At 35.5% G+C, this 21,100-nt stretch overlaps 2 protein-coding genes across 9 annotated transcripts in view; one reads left to right on the forward strand and one right to left on the reverse strand.

Moving 5' to 3' along the window:
- The window catches only part of Prpf40a (pre-mRNA processing factor 40A), a 55,190-nt gene extending 52,146 nt beyond the window's left edge, over window positions 1–3,044 (reverse strand). For 4 of the 8 annotated variants that reach the window (XM_026387879.2, XM_077802586.1, XM_026387869.2 and 1 more), the window contains exons 1-2: window positions 2,553–3,044; window positions 1,233–1,364 (exon numbers count right to left, since the gene is read on the reverse strand). In XM_026387879.2, the coding sequence (XP_026243664.2) occupies window positions 1,233–1,364; window positions 2,553–2,828 (408 nt within the window). In that variant the 5' untranslated portion in view covers window positions 2,829–3,044. Of the gene's footprint in view, window positions 1–1,232; window positions 1,365–2,426 lie in introns of all 8 variants that reach the window. The other 4 variants (XM_077802585.1, XM_026387852.2, XM_026387849.2 and 1 more) reach the window with 1 other exon arrangement.
- A 9-nt stretch (window positions 3,045–3,053) lies between these two features.
- The window catches only part of Arl6ip6 (ARF like GTPase 6 interacting protein 6), a 36,260-nt gene continuing 18,213 nt past the window's right edge, over window positions 3,054–21,100 (forward strand). Inside the window, exons 1-3 of the mRNA XM_026387892.2 lie at window positions 3,054–4,239; window positions 5,965–6,018; window positions 17,425–17,557. Coding sequence (XP_026243677.2) covers window positions 3,837–4,239; window positions 5,965–6,018; window positions 17,425–17,557 — 590 coding nt within the window. The 5' untranslated portion in view covers window positions 3,054–3,836. The remainder of the gene's footprint in view (window positions 4,240–5,964; window positions 6,019–17,424; window positions 17,558–21,100) is intronic.

Genomic DNA, 21,100 nt, shown 5'->3' on the forward strand with positions numbered 1-21,100 from the left:
CCTTGCTGCTTAGAGATGGAAAGAAACAGAAGAGGAATCAAGAGTTGTCTCTGCATCTCCTAGGCAGTTTTAAAATTTGTGTTATTCTGGAATAACAGAATAAAAGAGTCTTTTATATAAAGAACTCCTGCAGGCAGAATCTTTTAGGTCTGATACTTCTAAGTAAAGATTTTTATACAAAATTAAGGGCTATATTCCAAATATAAAAGAAGAAAACCACTTGACATTCAGCCCTTCTAGTCATAGGGTTAAGTAAAAAGAGTTACAGCAAGCTCATTTTTCCACTGAAATTTCACCAAAAACTTTATCCATCAAGGCTTAAACAATTATCAAAGCAAAGAGTACTCATTAGCACAAGATCATACATAATTTCTGAAATTTTTGCTAGCCTAAAATTTTCATGACTTATCAAGATACTCAAATGGAAATAACCCAGCCACCTAAGCATCTCTGTATTATAAAACCTAGCATAGGGCACACAATTATTCATGGTAAGTGAACCTGTTGCCTTTCTTGGATTTCTCTAGAAACTCAGTTCTACCAAAGTATCCGAGTCAGCATGATAACCTTTTGATTCATATCAACTCCCTCAAAATGTCCATTTACAGTTTATGCTAGAGATGGAAGGGGCAGCTCATTAAGTAGGAGTGCAGAAGCAATAAACATTTTTTTTTTAAAAATAAAATAGTGTTAATAGAAAATCAACTATTGATTTGACATTGTCCTATGAAGAATCAGAATAAATAGAGCATTAAATCTCCCTACCCCACCCCTACACACAAAGAGGAAGATACTTCTAGAATAAAATTTATTTTAAGCCTAAAGTATAAGCAATATTTTCTGATTCTATGCATTTACATGGTCCAACAAAGTTAATTATGCTGACATATATCAGATAATATTTACTCTTAGAACATTAACTTCAATTGACATGCTTTATAGTCATTAAGTTAAAAAACTAGATATGTGCTGTGACTTTTAAATTAAAAAAAATCTTTAATTTTATTGGAGTAGTAAAAGTAAAAAGTTTAATACAGAAGACTTTCATTACATTCAAAATTTAGTTACAGTCATGATTCAACATTAGTCTTATTTAAAAACATTATTTGGGCATCAACTAATCCCTAAATAGCTACAAGCACAGTATTGACCTAGAGTTTGAGATTTTACCACAATACCTGAGGCAAAAATATAGACAAAAAAATAAATAAGTAAAAACATAACATTCTTACTTGTCCCATTGGTGGCCCTCCCATAGGGGGCATCATTTGTGGCATCATTCCATGAGGTACAGGAGGCATATTGGCTCTCTGACCCATAGGGTGCATTCCCATTGGTGCATAATGCATGCCAGGGTGCCCCATCTGAAAAACAGAAAATTTAAAACTTGGCAAGTCACATTAAATGATTCTCAAAAAAAATCTCACTTCAAGAAATCACTTACCTTCAGTACATAATATTAGGCTAATTTGTGCCCAAATTATTGTATTAGTTTATACTTTTCTATTTTTTTTTTTAAAAAAGCACTACACTAGTATTTGAGGAGCTTGCAAATTAAATAATTATTGGACAGCTAGGTCAGTTGTTTTGCACTGATTCAATCAGCTACTGATTTGCTTGCTCAGCTTGGAAGATTATAGACACATATATATACGTATATGTATATACGTATGTATACGTACATATGTATATAAAGCCGACTTAAAAACTGTTGGTGAAAACCTGAACTTTGTCCTATTTCAAACAGACATAAAAGACAGCTGACATTTTTTTAAGCACTATTGACTTTAAAATTCTTAATTTACCAAACTGATTTAAAGGAGGGCTGGTCTTATAAAATACAAAAGTATGGGTCCCCAGAGACACCTGTCTACTAATAGTTACTAACCTAACTTTTAAGACAGGTAAAATTCCATTTGCCAAAAACACAGTTTCAAAGACTTAATATTCTGTCACTCAGACACTAAGTGCAAACAATAATTCACCCACTTTAATGCACTTTTAAAAGACAACTTTCGTTACAGACGTGTCCATTGTTCCAGGTAATTATCCCCTGCCAATTAATCAAGCAGTACCCCCTGCATATCACCACCATTACTAGAGAAAACAAATTTTGCTAGCTTCTTTTAAAGTCTTAGAGAATCAAATTTCCTTACTAAAACGGGCCTATAGCTCCAAGACGCAGCACGCCCAGGGTTCAACACCTTCAGCGCGCATCTGTCTAGGCCAAGCCGACTGGGAACTTCCAGGGTCCTACATCCTTCTTTTGTGCATCCCCGCTCTCCGTTTCTCTCCCTCGAGACATATCCCACCATCTCGAGCGCTTCCTTCGTCCACTCTTATCTTCTTCTCCTTTTGGAGAAAGCTTCCTGTCTCTGACTCCGTTTTTCATTGTGCCGCTTCCCCCTGCCCCACCGATCCCTTACCGAAGGCCGTCTCCTCAGGAAGCCGTCAGCAGAGACCCAAGAGCTGGAGCACAGGCTTGAGCCGGACAATCTCCGCTCCCCGTCCCCGGGACCCCGCGAGGGAGGATGGCTCTCCATTTCACTCACCATGAGGCCTCCACGCTCAGCTCCCGTCCCCGGCCTCATCGTCGGGCTCAGACTGCTCCGCCGGCGGCCACTGCCGCTACACATACCAACAAGAAGCGATCTGAGTGGCTGGCGCCCGCTGGGGCCAAAGGTTAAAGGCTGCCCTGAGCTGCGGGGCGGGATCAGTGGGGCCAATAAGCTGACAGGCTTCCCCACTGTCCAATCAGAGTGCGCTGCCGACACGCAGCTCTGCGGCGATTCGCCCCCAGCCTCAGCCTCACTCGGCGTCGCCTGCATGGAGGGGAGGGAAGGGGACGGAGGAAGTTTCTGCGCCGTGTCCTCTGCCGGGAAAACTCCACCAACTTCCCCCGGGAAAGGGAAGACAACCGCGTCCCAGCTTCCCGGGCTTAGACCGCCTCACCCCGTAGGGGGTGGGGCAGTGGGGGCTTGCCACCTTTCACCCCCCGGCCCAAGTTACTCACGCCCCACTAACCTGAGGCCGCCAGGGATAGGGTAGGGTGGGGTGGGGGCGGGGTATGCAGCTTCTAGCGTTAGCGGTGGCTGGGGCCGGGAGCGCGCGAGCGCGCGCCTTGCTCGAAGCAAAGGGGAGGGGCGGGGAAGTCGCGAGGAGGAGTCCAGCAAAAGTTCGAGCTCAGAGGCACCGGCTGCTGAGCGCGTGCCGAGGCGGACGGGGGAAGGAGGCGTGTCGAGTAGCGTGGAGGGAAGTTGTGGGTAGGGGCGGGTGGAACAACGCGAAAGGCAGAAAGAGGTGGGTCGATAAGGCAGAGTGAGCGCGCCGGGTGGTGAGCTCCTGCTAGCAGGGAGGCTAAAGAAGAGTGTGAGCGTAGAGGAGAAGAAGGAAGAAAGCAAATAGGTTAGAAAATGTGTATCATAGTGGTATGGGCGGGCGCTAGGACCCGGCGTCGAGAAGATGCGGCTTTGGGGCTGCCGGGTTCGCGCTCCCCTGGAGGCAACGCAGCAGTGCCAGAGGTCTTTGGCCGGGACGAAACACTGCAGGGAGGGATGACTTGTCTTCAGCCGTCCTCGGCTTGAATTTCCCTACGCAGAATTCTGTATTCCTTCCCGCCTATTGCAGCGGGATAGAGCTCCGGTCTCGGATGGCACAGCCTCTCCTCCTGCTCCGCGGTTCCTTCTTGGCTCCACAGCCCACCCTTTAGCACCCCTGAGCCCCTGAGCTAAGTGGTCGAGGCCGTGGCGTGGCCCGGCTGCTGATTGGCGAAGACGAGGGGGGGGCGGGGCTGTGGGAAACTCTGGGCCCCCGAGGTTCTGTGGTTATTTCCCGCCATGTCGTTTGTGGAGAGCGGCAGGCGTTTGGCTCCGCGGCGTCGCGGTCTTGGCACCCCAGCACCTTTCTCTCGGCCTTTGTATTCTGTATTCTCTCAGGGGGACAGCTGGGGTGAGGGCGAAGTTGATGAGGTGGAAGGATGCGATCAAGTGGCCCGTGACTTGCGAGCGGAGTTCTCAGCCGGGGCGTCGTCGGAGCCCAGAAGGGGCTCCCAGCTTCTCCCGCCGGACGGCGGTGGGTCGCCGGTCCTACCCGACAAACGCAATGGCATTTTCCCCGCAGCTACGCGTAGCCGGGCCCAGGCTCGGCGATGGCCGATCCAGGTCCTGTCTATTCTCTGCTCGTTGCTGTTCGCCATCCTCCTCGCTTTCCTCCTCGCCATCGCCTACCTGATCGTTAAAGGTACTGATGCCCAGACCTTGAAAGTCTGTCTAGAGCTAAGTTGAGCCAGGGCTTGGTTCTTACCTCCACCCACACCTTACCTGGCTCCCAACCGGCAAGCTGGCAGTTTCTTTCACTCCTACCACTGATTTGTACCATTCTTTGCTTCTCCCCTTTGTCTTCTCTTCCTAAATGGATTTCCCTCGTCCATAACTAGAACTGTTTTTAAGAAAGGGTCTTTTAATCAAATGAGTTCTATTGAAATACCTTTAAGTCATTGGACCCATGGAGTCAAATATTAGCACGATTATTTAAGCCATATTTCGGAGAACACTCACCATTAAAAGGAGACAGTGTAAAATGCATGTAATTGAAATAATCTGTATATATTCAAAGGCTTTGATCCACAAATGGTACCGATTTATTCCTGGGTACATTGAAGATTCTTCAAGGTCTAGGATTTCCATCCCACAGCTCAGATTTCTACATTTATAGGTAAAATAACTAGCCTTTCTTAGTTTTGTGGTGTTTGTAACTAGATTTAGTACACAAAGTATATTTTGGTTTTGTTGTGAGACTTGGTCTCACTGTGGTGCCCCTGCTGGTCTCCAATTTGCAGTCCTCCTGAGTAGTAGGTATTAAGGGTAGGCATTGGCTGTTTGTATGCAAAGTTTTATTGCAGGAGGTGTAGTCTTGTTTTCACTAATTTTATCTTCTTTGTCTCAAGTTGAAATATTAGCCATATTGGAATAAAAATAGACTTGTGAAAGTTTTTTTTCCCCCCAAGGGGGCTTTCATAGATGTATTATTTGTTTGGATCTTGTGTATTACAGTGAAAAGAATTAAATTTGAGTTTAAATCCCAATTCTTACTATTGTATGACTTTGTCCAAATTATTGGGGAAAAAAAGTAAAACAAAAAAATCTTCGTTTTATGAAAACCACTCAACCACTCAACACTATCATTTTGGACCAGCTGGTAATGGGCTCCAGATGGCCTGTAACAGCTTACCGTGCTTGATTTTCATACAGAAGACAAGATTTGCAAGTTAATGTGTGAAATTTACCTCCTCATAACAGTATTGTATTTAAACTGTCAATCTTAAATGTTTGGCTGCCATTGTTTCATTTCTTTTGTAGGGGTTAGGCAGATTGAACCCAGGGGTACTTTACCTTTGAACTACATTCCTAGCCATAATTGTTTTTTGAGATAGCTAAGTTGTAGGTGCTGGCCTTGAACTTGGGATCCTCCTGCCTCAGCCTGTGGAGTAGCTTGGATTACAGGTGTGGGCCATCTCTCCCGGCTCACAGTTTAATTCCTGTATCACTCCCTTCCCCTTTTTTTACTATAACCCAGATAGTTTTGTCTTTTAGCTATTTTAGTGCTTTTCTCTGAGATATCACTTTTGTAAAGGCAAAACTGTGGTAAGTAGAAGATCATTGCAGAAGAAGTTTATACTCTGGAGAATGGAGAAAGGAACTGAAAAAATTTAGTATGTCCTTAAATTTGTATAAAATGGTATCACAACAACCACAGGATATGAACACTACTCTCCTATGTATAGCAGTTGACAGTATAGAGGTCTTTTTTGCTTGCTGATGATCATGTAGCTAGTAAACAGAATCAAAATTTGAATCCATTCCTGACTCCAGAGCACTTTATGGAGTTCTACAATGTCTTCCAAGTCTTTGAGTTAGTCTTCAGATTATGAATCTTTTATACCTAAACCTCTTTTTGTTTTTACAGAGTTGCATGCTGAGAATTTGAAAAATGAAGATGATATAGATACTGGACTATTAGGTATGAACTTGTCACTTGATTTGGTTTTTAGGTGCTGTTTGTTTTTTCATGTTAAATTGTACAAACTTTGGGGTAAAATGCTTAATGTTATTCTCATATCAATTAAAGTTGATTCTGTTAACTTTTTATTTGTATGTTTGTGATAAATGTTATTAGATTTTTGTTTTTATTTTTTATAATTTTATAAAGGATCATCAGTGTGTGTAAAATATTTTGAATATAACTATGACTAAAATCCAGCAAATTCTTAGCGTTTTAAAATTATCTTTTGGAAGAGGTTCCCCATGCATCTTCTCAGGAATTAGTAACAAGCAAGAAAACTTCCCCACAAACTTAGCCAAGATAAATAATATCATAAGCAGACCCCAGAGGAATTTAAATTAAAATGTTCTTATAAACAATTTCTTTATTTAAAAAAAAAGTAAAAATTTTAGTCTATATTTATACAGGTTACTTACAAGAAGAGTCAGGCCTGAGTTTCTGCAGTGTCTTATAAAAAGTGACATGGTTTATAGATTTCTAAAGAACAAGGTTATTTATGTTGCATTTCTTTATCTCCACAAAAATGATTTTGATAAAGTTCAGAACTTTTACCTATTTTATTACTACTTATTGTAATTCATTTTATTTGATCACTCTAAATAAAATTATATGACTTTTCACTCTAGATTGGCACTTGAAGTTCATCATATAATTCCCCATCCCCAGTCCTTGCTAAAGTCTTCAATCGACTTCTTTAAGGCTCATGCTCACATTGACACAAAGTATAGTCAACTGGTTTTGCAGAACAGCCAACTTTTTTCTTCAAATTACAAGGTTTACTAGATATCACATGGAAATGTTTATCTGTATCATTCTCAATTCTTGCATGAGAAAAATGTACTTTTTACTCATTTTATCAATATATGTTGTTTCTTCTTTGGAAAACAGATAATTAGGCTTTTCGTAGCATGTATTGATGTGTCATCTCTTGAGAGAGTAGAAACAGAATTTTATGAACTTGGCATGGACTCTGACTTACTGTTGTTTAAAAGTTGGCCCAATTTTGCATTTATGGACAGAATGAGTAGCAGTTGTCATCTGAAGTGATAACTTGCTCAATATCAAAAGGAATGTGATGGTATTTTTTGTAATTATTGCCCTGCCTCCTTTTCTACTTCCAGTTAGATAATCTCATATGGCTTTTAGGTATGCCTGATAGGTAGTTAATTCTATGCTAGCAAATAGGAAGATCAGTATCTTAAAGTCTTTACTGATGACATGATTTCACTATTCAGGAATGAGCAAAACTGCTGTTTTTATGGCAGAAAACTAAGCAACAACTCTGCCAAGATGAAGGTCCTTATTTTGAGCCAATGATCAAGTGGAGAATATAGTCAATCTCATTTGATAGGCTAATGCAGTGAGACTCCTGGTGATTAATTTTAAAGTAAGCATAATTATATTTATAGCAAATATGTATATTATAGCATATGGCTAGAGAATAGTTAAAAATCTGTTTCAGAGAAGCAGTGCCAAGATGATTAAGCTCTGATAAGGTTGGGATGATTGTATTGTTATTCTATGATGAAATTCTCTACTATTTAACCTCTTTACACAATGTTTTGAATTGACATTCAAAAACAGTTAAAACTGTGCTTGAAACATTGGCTGGATGGAAAGATAGGCCAGTCATTCTCTCAGACTTTGACTTCTCTCCAAATCAGCACTGCATTGATTAATTTAGTAGCAAGAAAGATTGCCTCATTATTTTCTTTCTGAGGAAATGCCTGTGAAATTATATCCTGGCCCTTTTTACAGTTGCTATGAAAGTTTTCACATGAAGAAAGTTATTGAAATTATCCATTAGACTAAAATAAAATTGGCAATGTAGCCTTTTATCGTATGGTAATAATCTCATTTTATTTTCTTATATTTGTTTTGCCCTGTTTACTAAAAACCTCATAGCTATATAGATGGTTGGTTGTTTTATGTATTGCCTACTGGTTTGGGGCATAATTATAGTTGTTTATACCTGTTTATATATTAATATTTCGATGTCTCATGTTTAATTTTGTTGCAAACTGCCTCAGTTCTTCATTTGAAACTAGATCGATTTTTAGAAAAAATAAAAATAAATAATGGAGCACTGTAAGTAGTCTACCATAAGAGTTCTCTTACTGGATAGATTGATAAAACATTTTTACACTGCAGATTTTTGTTTTTCGTAAATTGAAATTTAATCCAGTCTAAGGTTGGCATAATAATAAGCAGATTGTAGCAGTAATTCTTATTTTGGTATGAGCTAAGAATCGCCCGGGGACTCAGGATATAGCTCAGTGGAAGAGCAGTCACCTAGCACTTGTGAGGCCCTATGTTCTATTGCCAGCACCACAAAAAAATAAAAATGAAAATCTATATCTAGATTTTGATTCAGCCCAAGATTATTCATAGTCAAAGTACTATAATTTGAGAAATACTTTTGAAAGCCTTGAACTTGTTTTTTAAATTTTAAGTGATTCTGATGCAGGTAGTCAAAGTACCATAGTTTGAGAAAATTTTTTGAAAGCCTAGATCTCTCTCTTTTTTTTAATACCTTTATGTTATTTATTTATTTTAATGTGATGCTGAGGATAGAACCCCAGGCCTTGCATGTGCTAGGCAAGCATTCAACCCCAAGCCCTTGGATCTCATTTTTAAAAATGCTTTTAAGGGTAATGAAAATCATTGAGAGGTGACTAATAAACAAGAAACAGTGTAAACCCAAATGTCTGTTAAGAAACCTAACTTCTAAAGGAGCTGGCACCCTGCTTTTGTCATCTTTGTTTACTGGAAAGAATTCTTCATGGGAAGCCCTGTATAGTCTTTAAATTTTAAAAAAAAAAAAAAAAAGGTTGTGAAGACAGTTTCAGAGTATTGGGGGAGTTAATTGATCCTATTGGCTAAGAGGATTAGTCTCTAATAGTGTATGTCTTTACTAGTGAGATAGTTAGGGGGGTGTGATTGATAAAATGAACTAGTTTGAAGTTCATGACCCTTGATGTTCCCTGGATGGCATTGAAATCATGCTATGGGATTTTTGCTCTTCATTTATAATTGTCTTTCAAACCATTTTGTACTATAAGCCAAATTTTTCAGGGAGATTAATGAAACCAAATTTGTTTATTTAGTTAAAATTACCTTTCAGTTTGGGCACTGTGACACATGCTACTTGGAAGGCTAGGAGGTAGGAGTAATGCAAATTTGAAGTTAGCCTGAACAACTTAGTTAGACTGTGTCTCAAAGTAAAAATTAAAAAGGGAGAGAGGCAGAGCAAAACAGTACTTACTGACCCCATTCCAGTCATTCCTCTTTTAGGACTATTCTCAGGCCAATTAGGCCATTATTGCATAAATCTCATGTATTACAAAGTTGTTTAGTTTTTGCACATTGGCTTTTGCATTTGTAACAATTTCCCCAAGTTTTATCAGATTTCACAAACTTAGTCCTAATCCCAACACTGCATTTTTTTCCTTTGGTCTTAATATTACCCAGGATTAATAGATGACCTTAAATACATAGGGAAAATAGAATTGCCTTTAGCAGAAAATATTAATCTAAGACTATTGCTAATGAATTATATGTAGGGCACTTTTTTAATATGCATGTCAAATCATGCAATACAGAAATTTTAATAAGACCTTATGGAATGCCTTCAGTGTCTTCAGAAGCTCCGTGGTGAAAACAAACAAACAGGAAAAAGAAGAAAAAGAAAAGCAGCAGCTTTTGGGCTGTGTGTGGTGGCACAGGCTTGTAGTCCAGGGAGGCTGAAGTAGCAAGATTGTTTAAGCCATGAATTTGTGATCAGGCTGAGCAACATAGGGTGACCCCTTTCTCAAAACAAGCAAAAAAACAGTCCTCAGTGGCAGAGTGCTTGCCCTAACATGCATAAGATCTTGGGCTCAGTTCCTGCCAAACACATACATATTAGCAACATGATATCTTTGGGTCCTTATCAATCTTAATATCTGCTAGTTAACATTAATTCTCTTTTGTGACTAGATTTGTAGAATCTTGCAGCGTAAGGGCTATTCTTGTTTTTTGAGCCACCCATTTGATTCTTACAGTTGAAAAGTTTCCAGGTTTCTGCACACCTACAGAGAAGAAATGACTGACCCATGCTGATTTCAAAGATGAAACTAGATTGCTTGAAGATTTTCTCACCTGTTTCTTCTTCAAAGCCTTGGGACTTTTATCATCGTGACGTCATATTAGAACATTAGTAATGTTAAAAATTTCCAAAAGAAAGCAAGTATTGAAGTTGACCTATTCTTAAAAAGACATGTGTTCAAAAAATAACTCAGTTTTTTCACTATAGTGAAAAATCATTGAAGCCTTGAAGTTTTTTTAACCTGTGTATGAACCTTTTAACTTGAGCCCACAATCTACAAATACATTACTCTATTCAGAGTTTATTGAAACAGTCGTACCTATTGATTTATATATTGTCTATGGCTGCTTTTACTTTACAACAGCAGACTTGAGGAATCATGACAGAAACCTTATGGCTCTGAAAGTTTATACGTACATACACACACAGATATATGAAAATTGCTCACATCCACTTATTCAACAAGAAGAACACAAACCACATCTTTTTGCTAAAAGGATGTATGTTGGTGTTTTTTATTTTTACTTTTTCATCTTTTATGATGCTTGGTGCCATAATGACAGATGCTAACAGCAGTCAGGTATGGATGCAATGATGATTAGAAAGGGAAAAAATATTGAATTGATTATTTGAATCATGAATCTGAAAATGAAAATGCTTTGCAAATTATGAAACAAAGTAGTTTTATTTCTTTACCAAAACAATGTTATTAAAAAGTTTAAAAATTTGTTCAAACATTAATTTGATGATATAAGTGCAATAAAATAAAGGCAGAAGTTATGATAAGCTATAACCAATTTGATATCTGTCTGAAATATGAAATCAGTATTTACAAGATGGATATGTTACCAGCATGCGTGAAGTTAAAAGCAGTTATATGCACTCAGAGAACATGTCCACTCAAGGTGTACTTAATTTCAAAACCAGGGAAATGGAGGCTGCTGTGGTGGCCTGTACCTGTTATCCCAGTAACTCAGAAGGGTAAGGCAGGAGGGTTGCAAGTTGAAGTCCGGCCATAGCAATTTAGTGAGATCGTTCTCAAAATAAATAAAAAGTAGTGATATGCACCTGGGTTCAGTCCCCCAGTACTACTACTGATGGCAGGTATAAGTTACATGAAGGATATGTAAATAGTTGGATAGTCATATAGGATGATCTGAGGTTTTAATTTGTTTTTTAGTCCTTTCTACCTCTATATAATATGTGCAATTTAATGTCTCCTCATCTGATTTCATAAAACTTTCCTTCATCCCTGTAAGCCTAAAACTGCTGAACAGGATAAAAATATTTAGAACATATAACAGTCTTTTATTGGAAAATAAAAGTAATTTAGAAAGTTGCTGGCCTATTTTTTTAAAAAAGTAACTATAACCTGAAACCAAAATAATATTTTGAAAAATTGAGCCAAGCCAAAGTACATCCTTAGAAAATTAAATATAAAATTCTGATTAAGGAATTTGGATAGAAAATCTCCACCCTCTTCTTTCTTTGCCTTAGGTAAGTCCAATAGGTTTCAATTGGTGGGAATTGAGCTATAGACAAGGAAAGAAGTTTTCCCCCTGGAAATTTGTACTGTATCCTTGTTTACTGTGCTGATGCACAAGAATGTTACTTGCAACATTTTTTTTTTAATAATGAAATAATAAAAACATGCAGTGGAACTATGGCTGTGTATACTAGTAGGAAAGATCTCCATCACCAGACAGGGTGGTGCACGCCTCTAACCCCAGAGGCTTGGGAGGCTGAGGAAGGAGGATCATGGGTTCAAAGTCAGCCTCAGCAACAGTGAGGTGCTAAGCAACTCAGTGAGACCCTGTCTGTAAATAAAATACAGAATAGGGCTGGAGATGTGGCTCAGTGTTTGAATGCCCTCTGAGTTCAATCCCCTGGTACTCTCCCCCAACAACAACAAAAAGATCTCCATCATAGAATATTAGATTTTTAAAAAGCAAAGTGCAGAACAGTCTTTTTTTCTGGCAAAAATTATATTTGTGAAAAATATGCTGAGAAAATACATAAATATAAATAGCTCAATATATCTACCTCCTCTACCTAGATATCTGTAATTTTTGAAAGAAGACACAACAAGCTCTTAGCTGATTGCTTTTAAGAGTAGAATTAGTGTACTTGGGAAGATACACTTTAACTTCATTTTATATGCATTCAATTTTCATATCCTTAATTCTTAGTAAAGTTGGTTTATGAAACAAAAAGTTTTAAAATTTTTAGCTTGAGGATTCTGGACATAGTGAGTTGTAACAAATTTGATTATATTGAGTTAACTTTTGTGGCTTTTTTCTTTTACTCATAAACGAGTAGAGTAATTTTTCTGAACTTAAGCACAGTATCACAATGTACTCTTTAGCCCTATTATTGTGACATGACTTTGTTAAGTCATAATGAATATAAAATAATATGTCCAATTATAGTCATCACTTGCACAATAGAAGTAATCATTTCAGAAAAACTCAAGAACATTCTTATTAAATTTAGACAGGTACCCTATTAAAACACCTGAATGAAAAAGTTTGGCTTTAGAAAGCCTCATGTTTTGTTATTTTAAAATGTTATTTTGTATGTTTCCTCATTTTTTTCCACTTAGGAATCTTGAAGTTTCATTATTTCATAGCCGCCCCAAACACAAACACTTGATTTTTATTTTAATTGCCATCTTTGTTATTTGCTACTTTACATGTTATGTTAAACTTTTTCTCCCCTTTCTAAAGATGTTTATCTAAGCAGTAGCAAATAATAGCTATTTGGCAATATAGCCACCCATAAACTGTAATTGTATGCTGATTTTGTAATTTGTTTAAATCTAACTGGGATAGCAAGAAATTTATAAATACCATAGCCTTTACTAAGTTTCTGTCTGTCTAATCCCAGTTGAATTAAGGTTCTAATGGGTAGTACTGTGTTCGAATTTTGAGACGAAGATACATTCTACATTCTAATGCCAAAGAAATTTGCTAAAGTGACATATCGTTGAATGTCTTTCATTTTGGCCTTTCACATGTAGCACTTGCAGCCAAAGCCTACTCTTTCTGTGTCCCACTAAGGGCAGAGGTACCTATAGACTGGCCTCTGGGCCCATCTATGAAGATATATACAGCTACATTCCCTATATGGTGGATGGTTTCTTGTAGATGGCTTTGCCAGGAAGACCCAGCTGCACTAACCTTCCCTAACCCCTGTATACACACATAAGTGCAAACACAAAACATGCTTTATTCAAACCAGGGACATTTCCTCCCCTCACTTCATTTCTTTCAGTTCCAAACAGACTTTCATGTATACCTCAATCTGTTCATTATCTTTACTGTCTATCCAAACTGTTTTGTTTACCCGCCTACCCCGATTATATCTGTATGATCGTTTTTGTAATAATGTTGCAACATAAAAACCAAAGAGATACTAGGGTTACTTCTCCTTTCTGCTTTGTTACATCCCTTTTCTGAAGGCATTGAAAGTACAACTTATTATCTCTGCAAAGGACCAGGAGAATGAGGAAGGAAGCTATCAGGAGAAAACATTTAGGTTAATCTTTCAAAAATACTTCACACATTTTGTTGAAGGTCAGTCTCAGTTCCTGGGTTTCACGAGGTTTGTAAACAAAACAATGCATGTATTTCTTGCCTGCATTTTACTTAAAGGCTTTGGTGGATCAGTTTTGTGTATTCAGGAAGTTTGATAATTCTGAAGACATCCTTTAGTGTTGTCAACTTTTCCTTTGTCTCTGTACTCAGGAAACATTGTTGGTCATACACTTTAGTAATGGTAGCTTAGTAAACTGAAGGCAGTTTTAATATGATTCCACATAGATAAGGGTACAACTTCCCTGTCCCTTCACATTCAAGGACTATCTTACTGGAAATTTGGTGTAATTTTACTTTTCTGTTTACTTTTTGATGTAAATTATGTCAAAGATTTGATAGTAATGTGATCCAAATTAAAAAATATGAATAACAGTAAATATTGGTGAAGATGTGGGGAGAAAGGTACTCTAATACATTGTTGATGGGACTGCAAATTGGTGTAACCACTAAGGAAAGCAATATGGAGATTGCTTAGAAAACTAGGAATAAAATTACCATTTGACCCAGTTATCCCACTCTAGGTCTATACCCAAAGGAGTTAAAAACAGCATACTACAATGCAGCCACATCAATGTTTATAGCAGCTCAACTCACAATAGCCAAGTTATGGAAACAACCTAGGTGTCCTTCAATGGATGAATGGATAAAGAAAATGTGATACATATATACCATGGAATATTACTCAGCCAAGAATGAAATAATGGTATTTGCTCGTAAATGGATAGGACTGGAGGCTATCCTGATAAGTGAAATAAGCTAGTCTCAGGAAACCAAATTCTGATTGTTCTCTGATTTGTGGATGCTAACCCCAAACAAGGGAGTTTGGAGAAGGGAATAGAAGAAATCCACTGGATTAGACAAAGGCAAATGAAGGGAGGTGGGGGAGGAAATAGGAATGACAGTAGAATTAATTGGATGTAACTTTCCTAGCCTTGTATTGAATACATGGCCAAGGTAACTCCACAATATATACAACCACAAGAGTGGCATCCTAAATAAAATGTTATAGTCTATGTACATATAATTTGCCAAAATACATTTTACTGTCATTCTACTAAAAAGAACATTAAAAATGATAAACCCTTGTCTGCAGTTTTCTTTCTGTGGTTTTAGGTATCTGTGATCAAAAGAGTTGAAAAATATTAAATGGAAATTTCCAGAAATAAAAATTTATGTTATAAATTGCATACTGGTTCAAATATTGTGTGATTCTGCGCCATTCTTACTTAGGACATGAATCATTTCTTTGTCCAGCATATTCACACACTGTGTTACTGCCCCTTTATCACTACTTAGTGTTGTTATCAGCTGGTCAAAATAATTGTTGACATTTTTCAGGGTTTGTGTCCAGGTGATACACAAGAGAGATATAGCTTATTACGATATGATATTCTATTTGTTCTAATTTACTAGTTATTAATATATCTTACTGAGCCTAATTTCTAAATTAAGCTTTATCACACATATATAGGAAAAAGCAGTATATGTAGGTTCTACAGTTTCAGGCATTTGCTGAGGGCCCAACTGAACCTGCATTGCTGAATATCTAGATTGTTTTCAGTCATTATTATAAGTAATGATACAAAGAAAAATTTTGTGCATTTTTTATGCAAGAGTGTATATGTAGGACAGTTATCTAGAAGTAGCATTCTGGATGAAATGATATATATGTGGTGTCGTTTTAATAAATACGCTACCAAATTGCTCTGCATAGAGATTTACCAGTTTAATTCCTCTAGCAGCAATGCATAAAGAATTTGTTTCTTCTTATCCTCAGTGTCAGAATTCTATCAGTTTAATTTTTGCCAGTTGATAATTATGAAAAATGATACCCAATTTTCTGATGATTGATTCTAAATTGACTTTTTTTATGTTCAGTATCACTTAAGTTCCTTTTCTAGGGTCATATTCTTAGCTCATTTTTATATTGGAATCTTAGATTGCTGGTCTTTTTCTTACTGGTTTCTAGGAATTCTCTCAGAAAAATTTTCCTTCATGCTGTAAGTTACAAATATGTATTGTATTTAAAACATTTGCCATCCGCTTTGAGGTTTTTGCCATACATATTTAATTGTCTCTTTGTGTATACATGTAAATAGTGGAATATATGGATTTTAAAAATTAGACCTTTTTCTGTCAAAGGCATGACTTTTCTGATGATTCTTTTCATACCTTTCTGTTTAGGGAAGAAAAAGCATAATTCATAATAATATGTTAAAACACATTACTGTGTTTTAGAATTTAGCGTGGGACATGGATCCAACTGTTTTTTTTCCCCCTTTCTAGGTGGTTACCACCACACTTAATTAATGTTTTTTTTTTTGAGCTAGGGAATGAACCCAAGGCCTTATATATGCTAGCTCTACAACTACGACCTTCTCAGACTCTAATAATGTTTTTTAAAACATAATCTCTTTGGCCCTTTTTCTAGATTTTGTATTCTGCTCCATTCTTTTGTTTATTCATATGCTAGTACAACTATTTTAAATATTTGTGGTCCTACAGTATGTTTCAATATCTGGTAGAATTTGATTCCGTTTGACTATTACTGTTGATCATCTTAAAAACGTTAAGATTAGCCTTTTTTCTTCCAAGAAAAAGTTAATATTTTCAGTCTGAATTTTGTTGTTCTCTCTTAACATCTGGTTTGTTCAAAAACAGTTATCACAGTCTATAATTATCTGTTATCTTTCTCTCTACTAGAATTATTCCATAAAGACAGTGATGTTTTGTGTTTCATTTATCACTCTATCCCTATCTGATAACATAGTAATGAACACATAATAGCCCTTGTATATATTTTGTTGAGTAGATGAACAAGTAAATTAATTTATGAAGGAATTTTGAAAACTTGACATGCAAATAAAGCTGTACAGCTAATAAAGGGAGGTGGCCACTGACTGTGGACTTAAGATTCTCAACAAGAACAGATCATTGCCCTTTTAATACCCTTAACGGGTTATGAATAGTATGTAAAAAAAACTTTATTAGTATGTCTTGTCACTTTTTTTATATTCATATTCTATTTCTCAATCCTTACTCTTTTCCTTGATTTTACTGTAATACCATGCTTTTGACTTGATTTCTATGGGGTGAGGGAATACTGTTCTCAAATCGACTGCAAATAAACTGTTTCTGTTATAAACTATTATTCCAACTCATTGGTAAACTGGGAGTCAACCTTTGTTTGCATATTGAGCAAGGCTGAAGAATCATAAGGTTTATGATTTTTATAGGAAAAGTTTGATAAAGAGGTACTCCAAAATTGATTCATGTATCAGAAGTACCTGGTGTAGAATGAATCACTTAGTACTAATTAATAAAACATAGCAAGCTATGATTCAATGAAGTTATTTGAAATATGTCAAGACATCTTAAGAGTGAAATGTTTTAATCATTTTTCCTACAGTCAAATTTTAAAAATGAAAGTATTCTTAAGTTGAATTTGTTCCTCTATATAGTAAATTTGATTAAATATAATGGTGTGACTTTTAATTGTTTTAATAACTTCTACTTCTGGTTTAGTTTTTATTAAGGTCAATCTCGTATTATAATATTTGTTACACTTAGTCAAAGACCAGAAATACATATGATCTTCTGAACATGAAGACACTTGTTTAGTTAAAATTGTTATAGTGTTAATAATTTTAAGTTTCCTGCTCTCTCTTCCTTCCCACAAAGGATTCTGGACTCTACTTATAATATCCCTAATTGCTGGATTCTCCTGTTGCAGCTTTTCTTGGACAGTTACATACTTTGATTCTTTTGAACCAGGAATGTTTCCTCCTACTCCTCTTTCACCTGCCAGGTTCAAGTAAGTATTCCTAGGTTTTTTGTTTGTTTGTTTGTTTGTTGTTGTTGTTTAATCCATTCAAATTTTGTTAAAAATACTAAAATAGATATGTTGAGACTCTAGTCTTTGTGAATTACAAATCACAGATTTTTCAGCTTGTAGGCTTATCTGTTAGATAAATAAAGAATATTTTAAATGCCATATCTAGATAATGCAGTTTTAAAAAATGAAATCCAAGGAATTATCTAAGAACTGGGGGGACTTTGGTAGATATTTGTATCTCTTAGATAGAATTTTATTAGAAATAATTTATGAAGTCAAAATAAATGTCAACAATTTGAATGTTTTACTAGATTCACATATAAATGGTCAAACTTAAAACACAAAACTTTTAACAATTGGATTGGAGTTTTCCTCAGGATTTAAACTTTGTGTAATAATTCAGAAACAGGCATCTATGGTACCCAGTTTATAGTTCTAGAGCAAATTGTGTGCTTTTTATAGTGGATTAGTATTAAATTTCTTTGGTCTGTATTTTCTGTGTTTCAGAAAATTTTAGGAAATTCAGTAGACAGTAATTAATCTAGTTTATTCATGCCAGGAAAGCTCTAGTTTTAAATATTAATTCCCAAATAAGAGCATCAAACATCTCTAGTTTTTTCTATATGTTATTATAGTTGTTTCTATTGTTATTACTACCAGTTCAAGCCCACCTATTGAATAGGTTGTAGATATAAGAGCATGCATTTGAGATACTCTGTAAATGTGAAGTTATATTAATGATAGTTATTAATAATCATTGGTATAATTGGTTTTCTTTTTTTTAATATTTTTTTAGTTGTTGATAGACCTTTATTTAATTTATTTATATGTAGTACTGAGTATCGAACCCAGTGCCTCACACATGCCAGGCTACTTCTGAGCCACAGCCCCAGCACACTTGCTTTTCATTATTAATAAACTTTCATATTTTTCTACCATATAAAACTGTGTTTTTAAAAATTTTGACTTCTTGAAATTTTATGGGAATAGTAGTTTAGGGTTTGTTTGTGTGTATTTTAAATGTCTTAAATCCCTATAAGTAAAAATTATATAATTGCAAATAAATATAAGAGTTATCCCTAATAGTGCCATACAGTTCTTTAGTTTACATGGGTACCATTCAATTGCAAAGTTTATTTTGCTGAAAGATGAAGAGTTCAGTTGAAATGTATATTCTTTGCTGCCTATTGAATTCATTTTATTTTAATAGGTTATTTAATAAGGGTTATGAGTCTCTTATAATAGACTTATAAGTTACCAAAACTCTTAATGTTGTTTTAAGTTCAGCTATTTAGTAGATCTTGCTACCTGGATTTCAGAAAGCATTTTTCACTCAGAGTGATTAAAAAACTCTAGTGTTTAAGAAATTCATATCCACCAAGACTTGAAAACTTTATTCACTGTGTTTAATCCTTCACCAACCAATTCTTGCATTTCAAATGTCATTGGAACAGTTCTTTGCCCTCTCAATGTTTTTGCTGTATTTATGGTTTGAGCCAGTATATTTGACTCATTGGTCTTCCATCCTCCAAGCTTTTACTCTTGTTTGCCCTGTGTACTGCTATTTAAATACACACACACACACACACACACACGTACATACACACACACTCAGATCTGTCACAGCTCTCTCATTTTAAGTCTTCATTGACTTTCCTGTTGGCTTTAATATAAAGTTCAACTCCTAGGTATAGCATATCAATCCTTTCCTAAATGACCCTGACCTACATTTCCAACTTCATATTCACTTATTTCCCCTGGGCACCCTATACTTAGTGACATATCTGTTTACCCTTGCATCTCCCAAATAAACTATGTTCTTTTGAGATGTTGTGACTTTGCTCTTGCTGTACTCTTTCCCTGGAATGTAATTTTTGCCTCTCAGCCTCTCTTTCACCACCCCTGTAATTCATATGCCTGATAAATATTAGTGGTTTTGGAGGTTAGAGAAAATTATTTTGGTGCTTTCTTAAAGATCTGTCATTAACTATTGGTATTTAATTTTTAAATTTTTTGTTTTTACATTTTTACTACTTAATAACCAGTAATAAAAGGCCTCTGTTTTCAGTGTGTTTATTAGTCATTTAATTTTAATATAAGATAGTATCAGATTACAGCCTTAGATTATGTACTTGTTAGTATAGCCTTAAAAAGTTTTAAAATATACACACAAAATAATATTTTAATGTTTATTATTTTTTATATGTAAAAATGAATACAAATGTAGGAAAAATACAAAATATATTACTTGTATTTTATACAAATATAGTTTGTATATATGTAAGTGAAAGTGTGTATGTGCACCCACAAAAATAGAAATGAAATGTTTGATACTGAAAACACTGCCCTCTAGTGTTTGTAGAAAATAACGCAATTACTTCAGAAATGTCAGAATAAGTATATATTCTCTTTGTCACCAGTAGAGTGAGTCCTTGTTCAGGGAAATAATCTCTCTCGTAAAAGCTGAAATCTTGAGTTTATTTTCTTAGAAATCAGATTTTTGCATTTCATTAATATTCAATATCATATTTTTGTAAGAATATAACAGGCTATGTATTATCTTATTGTCTAAAATAAATAATTCTTTTTTCCTGCTTATATAATTCTGGTTTTTATTGAAAACTCAGAAGAAAAAAATTAATGTAAATATCCAATAATTAAGGACAGTTATTATCATAATTTTATGTTATATCTTTTCATTTTCATGCTTGTTTTAAAAATTGAAATTGGATCATAGTGTATATATCATTTAGTAAGACGGTTTAAAAGTATGTCTTATTGGTTTATTAAAATATTGATTTTTGGTTATCTTTTGTAAACTAAAGTATGTGTACTTTAAAAAAAGAAAGAAAGAAAAACTAATTCTGGGAGAAAAAATCAAGTAGACCACATTTACTATGGTTATTAGTTATGTTATCCTGAAACATAAACTCCTCAGGGGAAGCAAAAATAACACATTGATATTTACCAAATATTACTGAAGAACTTAAGTTATCAATTTGGATTGTTAATTTATTAGAAAAGACTGAGATTAGAAATCCTCTTTTATATTCATTTAATTTTTTCATGTTTTATTTTGTATTTATTAACTGTACCTTAGAAACTTTTACTTTAAAGAATGAAACCTTAAGGAAATATAAACTAGTTACAGAAAGGAGTATTTTCAGACACATACTTAATGAATTTGACAGACATATATTTCAGAAGGATGGTTCCATGCATTTGTACACTTTGCTGAGTTTAAAAGATACTACAGTGTCACATATTTGAACTTTTCTATTAGTCAAACATCAGTTTTTTTTGTATATTGGGTATAATATACCTCTAAATTATGTATAGGGCTTTGTTTTAGTTGTTACTGAATATCTGTTTGTAATGTTAAAAGAGAAAAAGTAAGTTTACATTCTTTGCAGTATCTAAATAGATTACATTAGGTTGTAATTCCTACCCTCTTTTTTTTTTCCCTCTACTATCTAGACAATATCTCCAGTTCAGTTCTCCAATTTTCCTTCTTCATTTATT

This window comes from Urocitellus parryii, chromosome 1 (genome assembly GCF_045843805.1).
Source record: "Urocitellus parryii isolate mUroPar1 chromosome 1, mUroPar1.hap1, whole genome shotgun sequence".
NCBI classification, from domain to species: domain Eukaryota; kingdom Metazoa; phylum Chordata; class Mammalia; order Rodentia; family Sciuridae; genus Urocitellus; species Urocitellus parryii.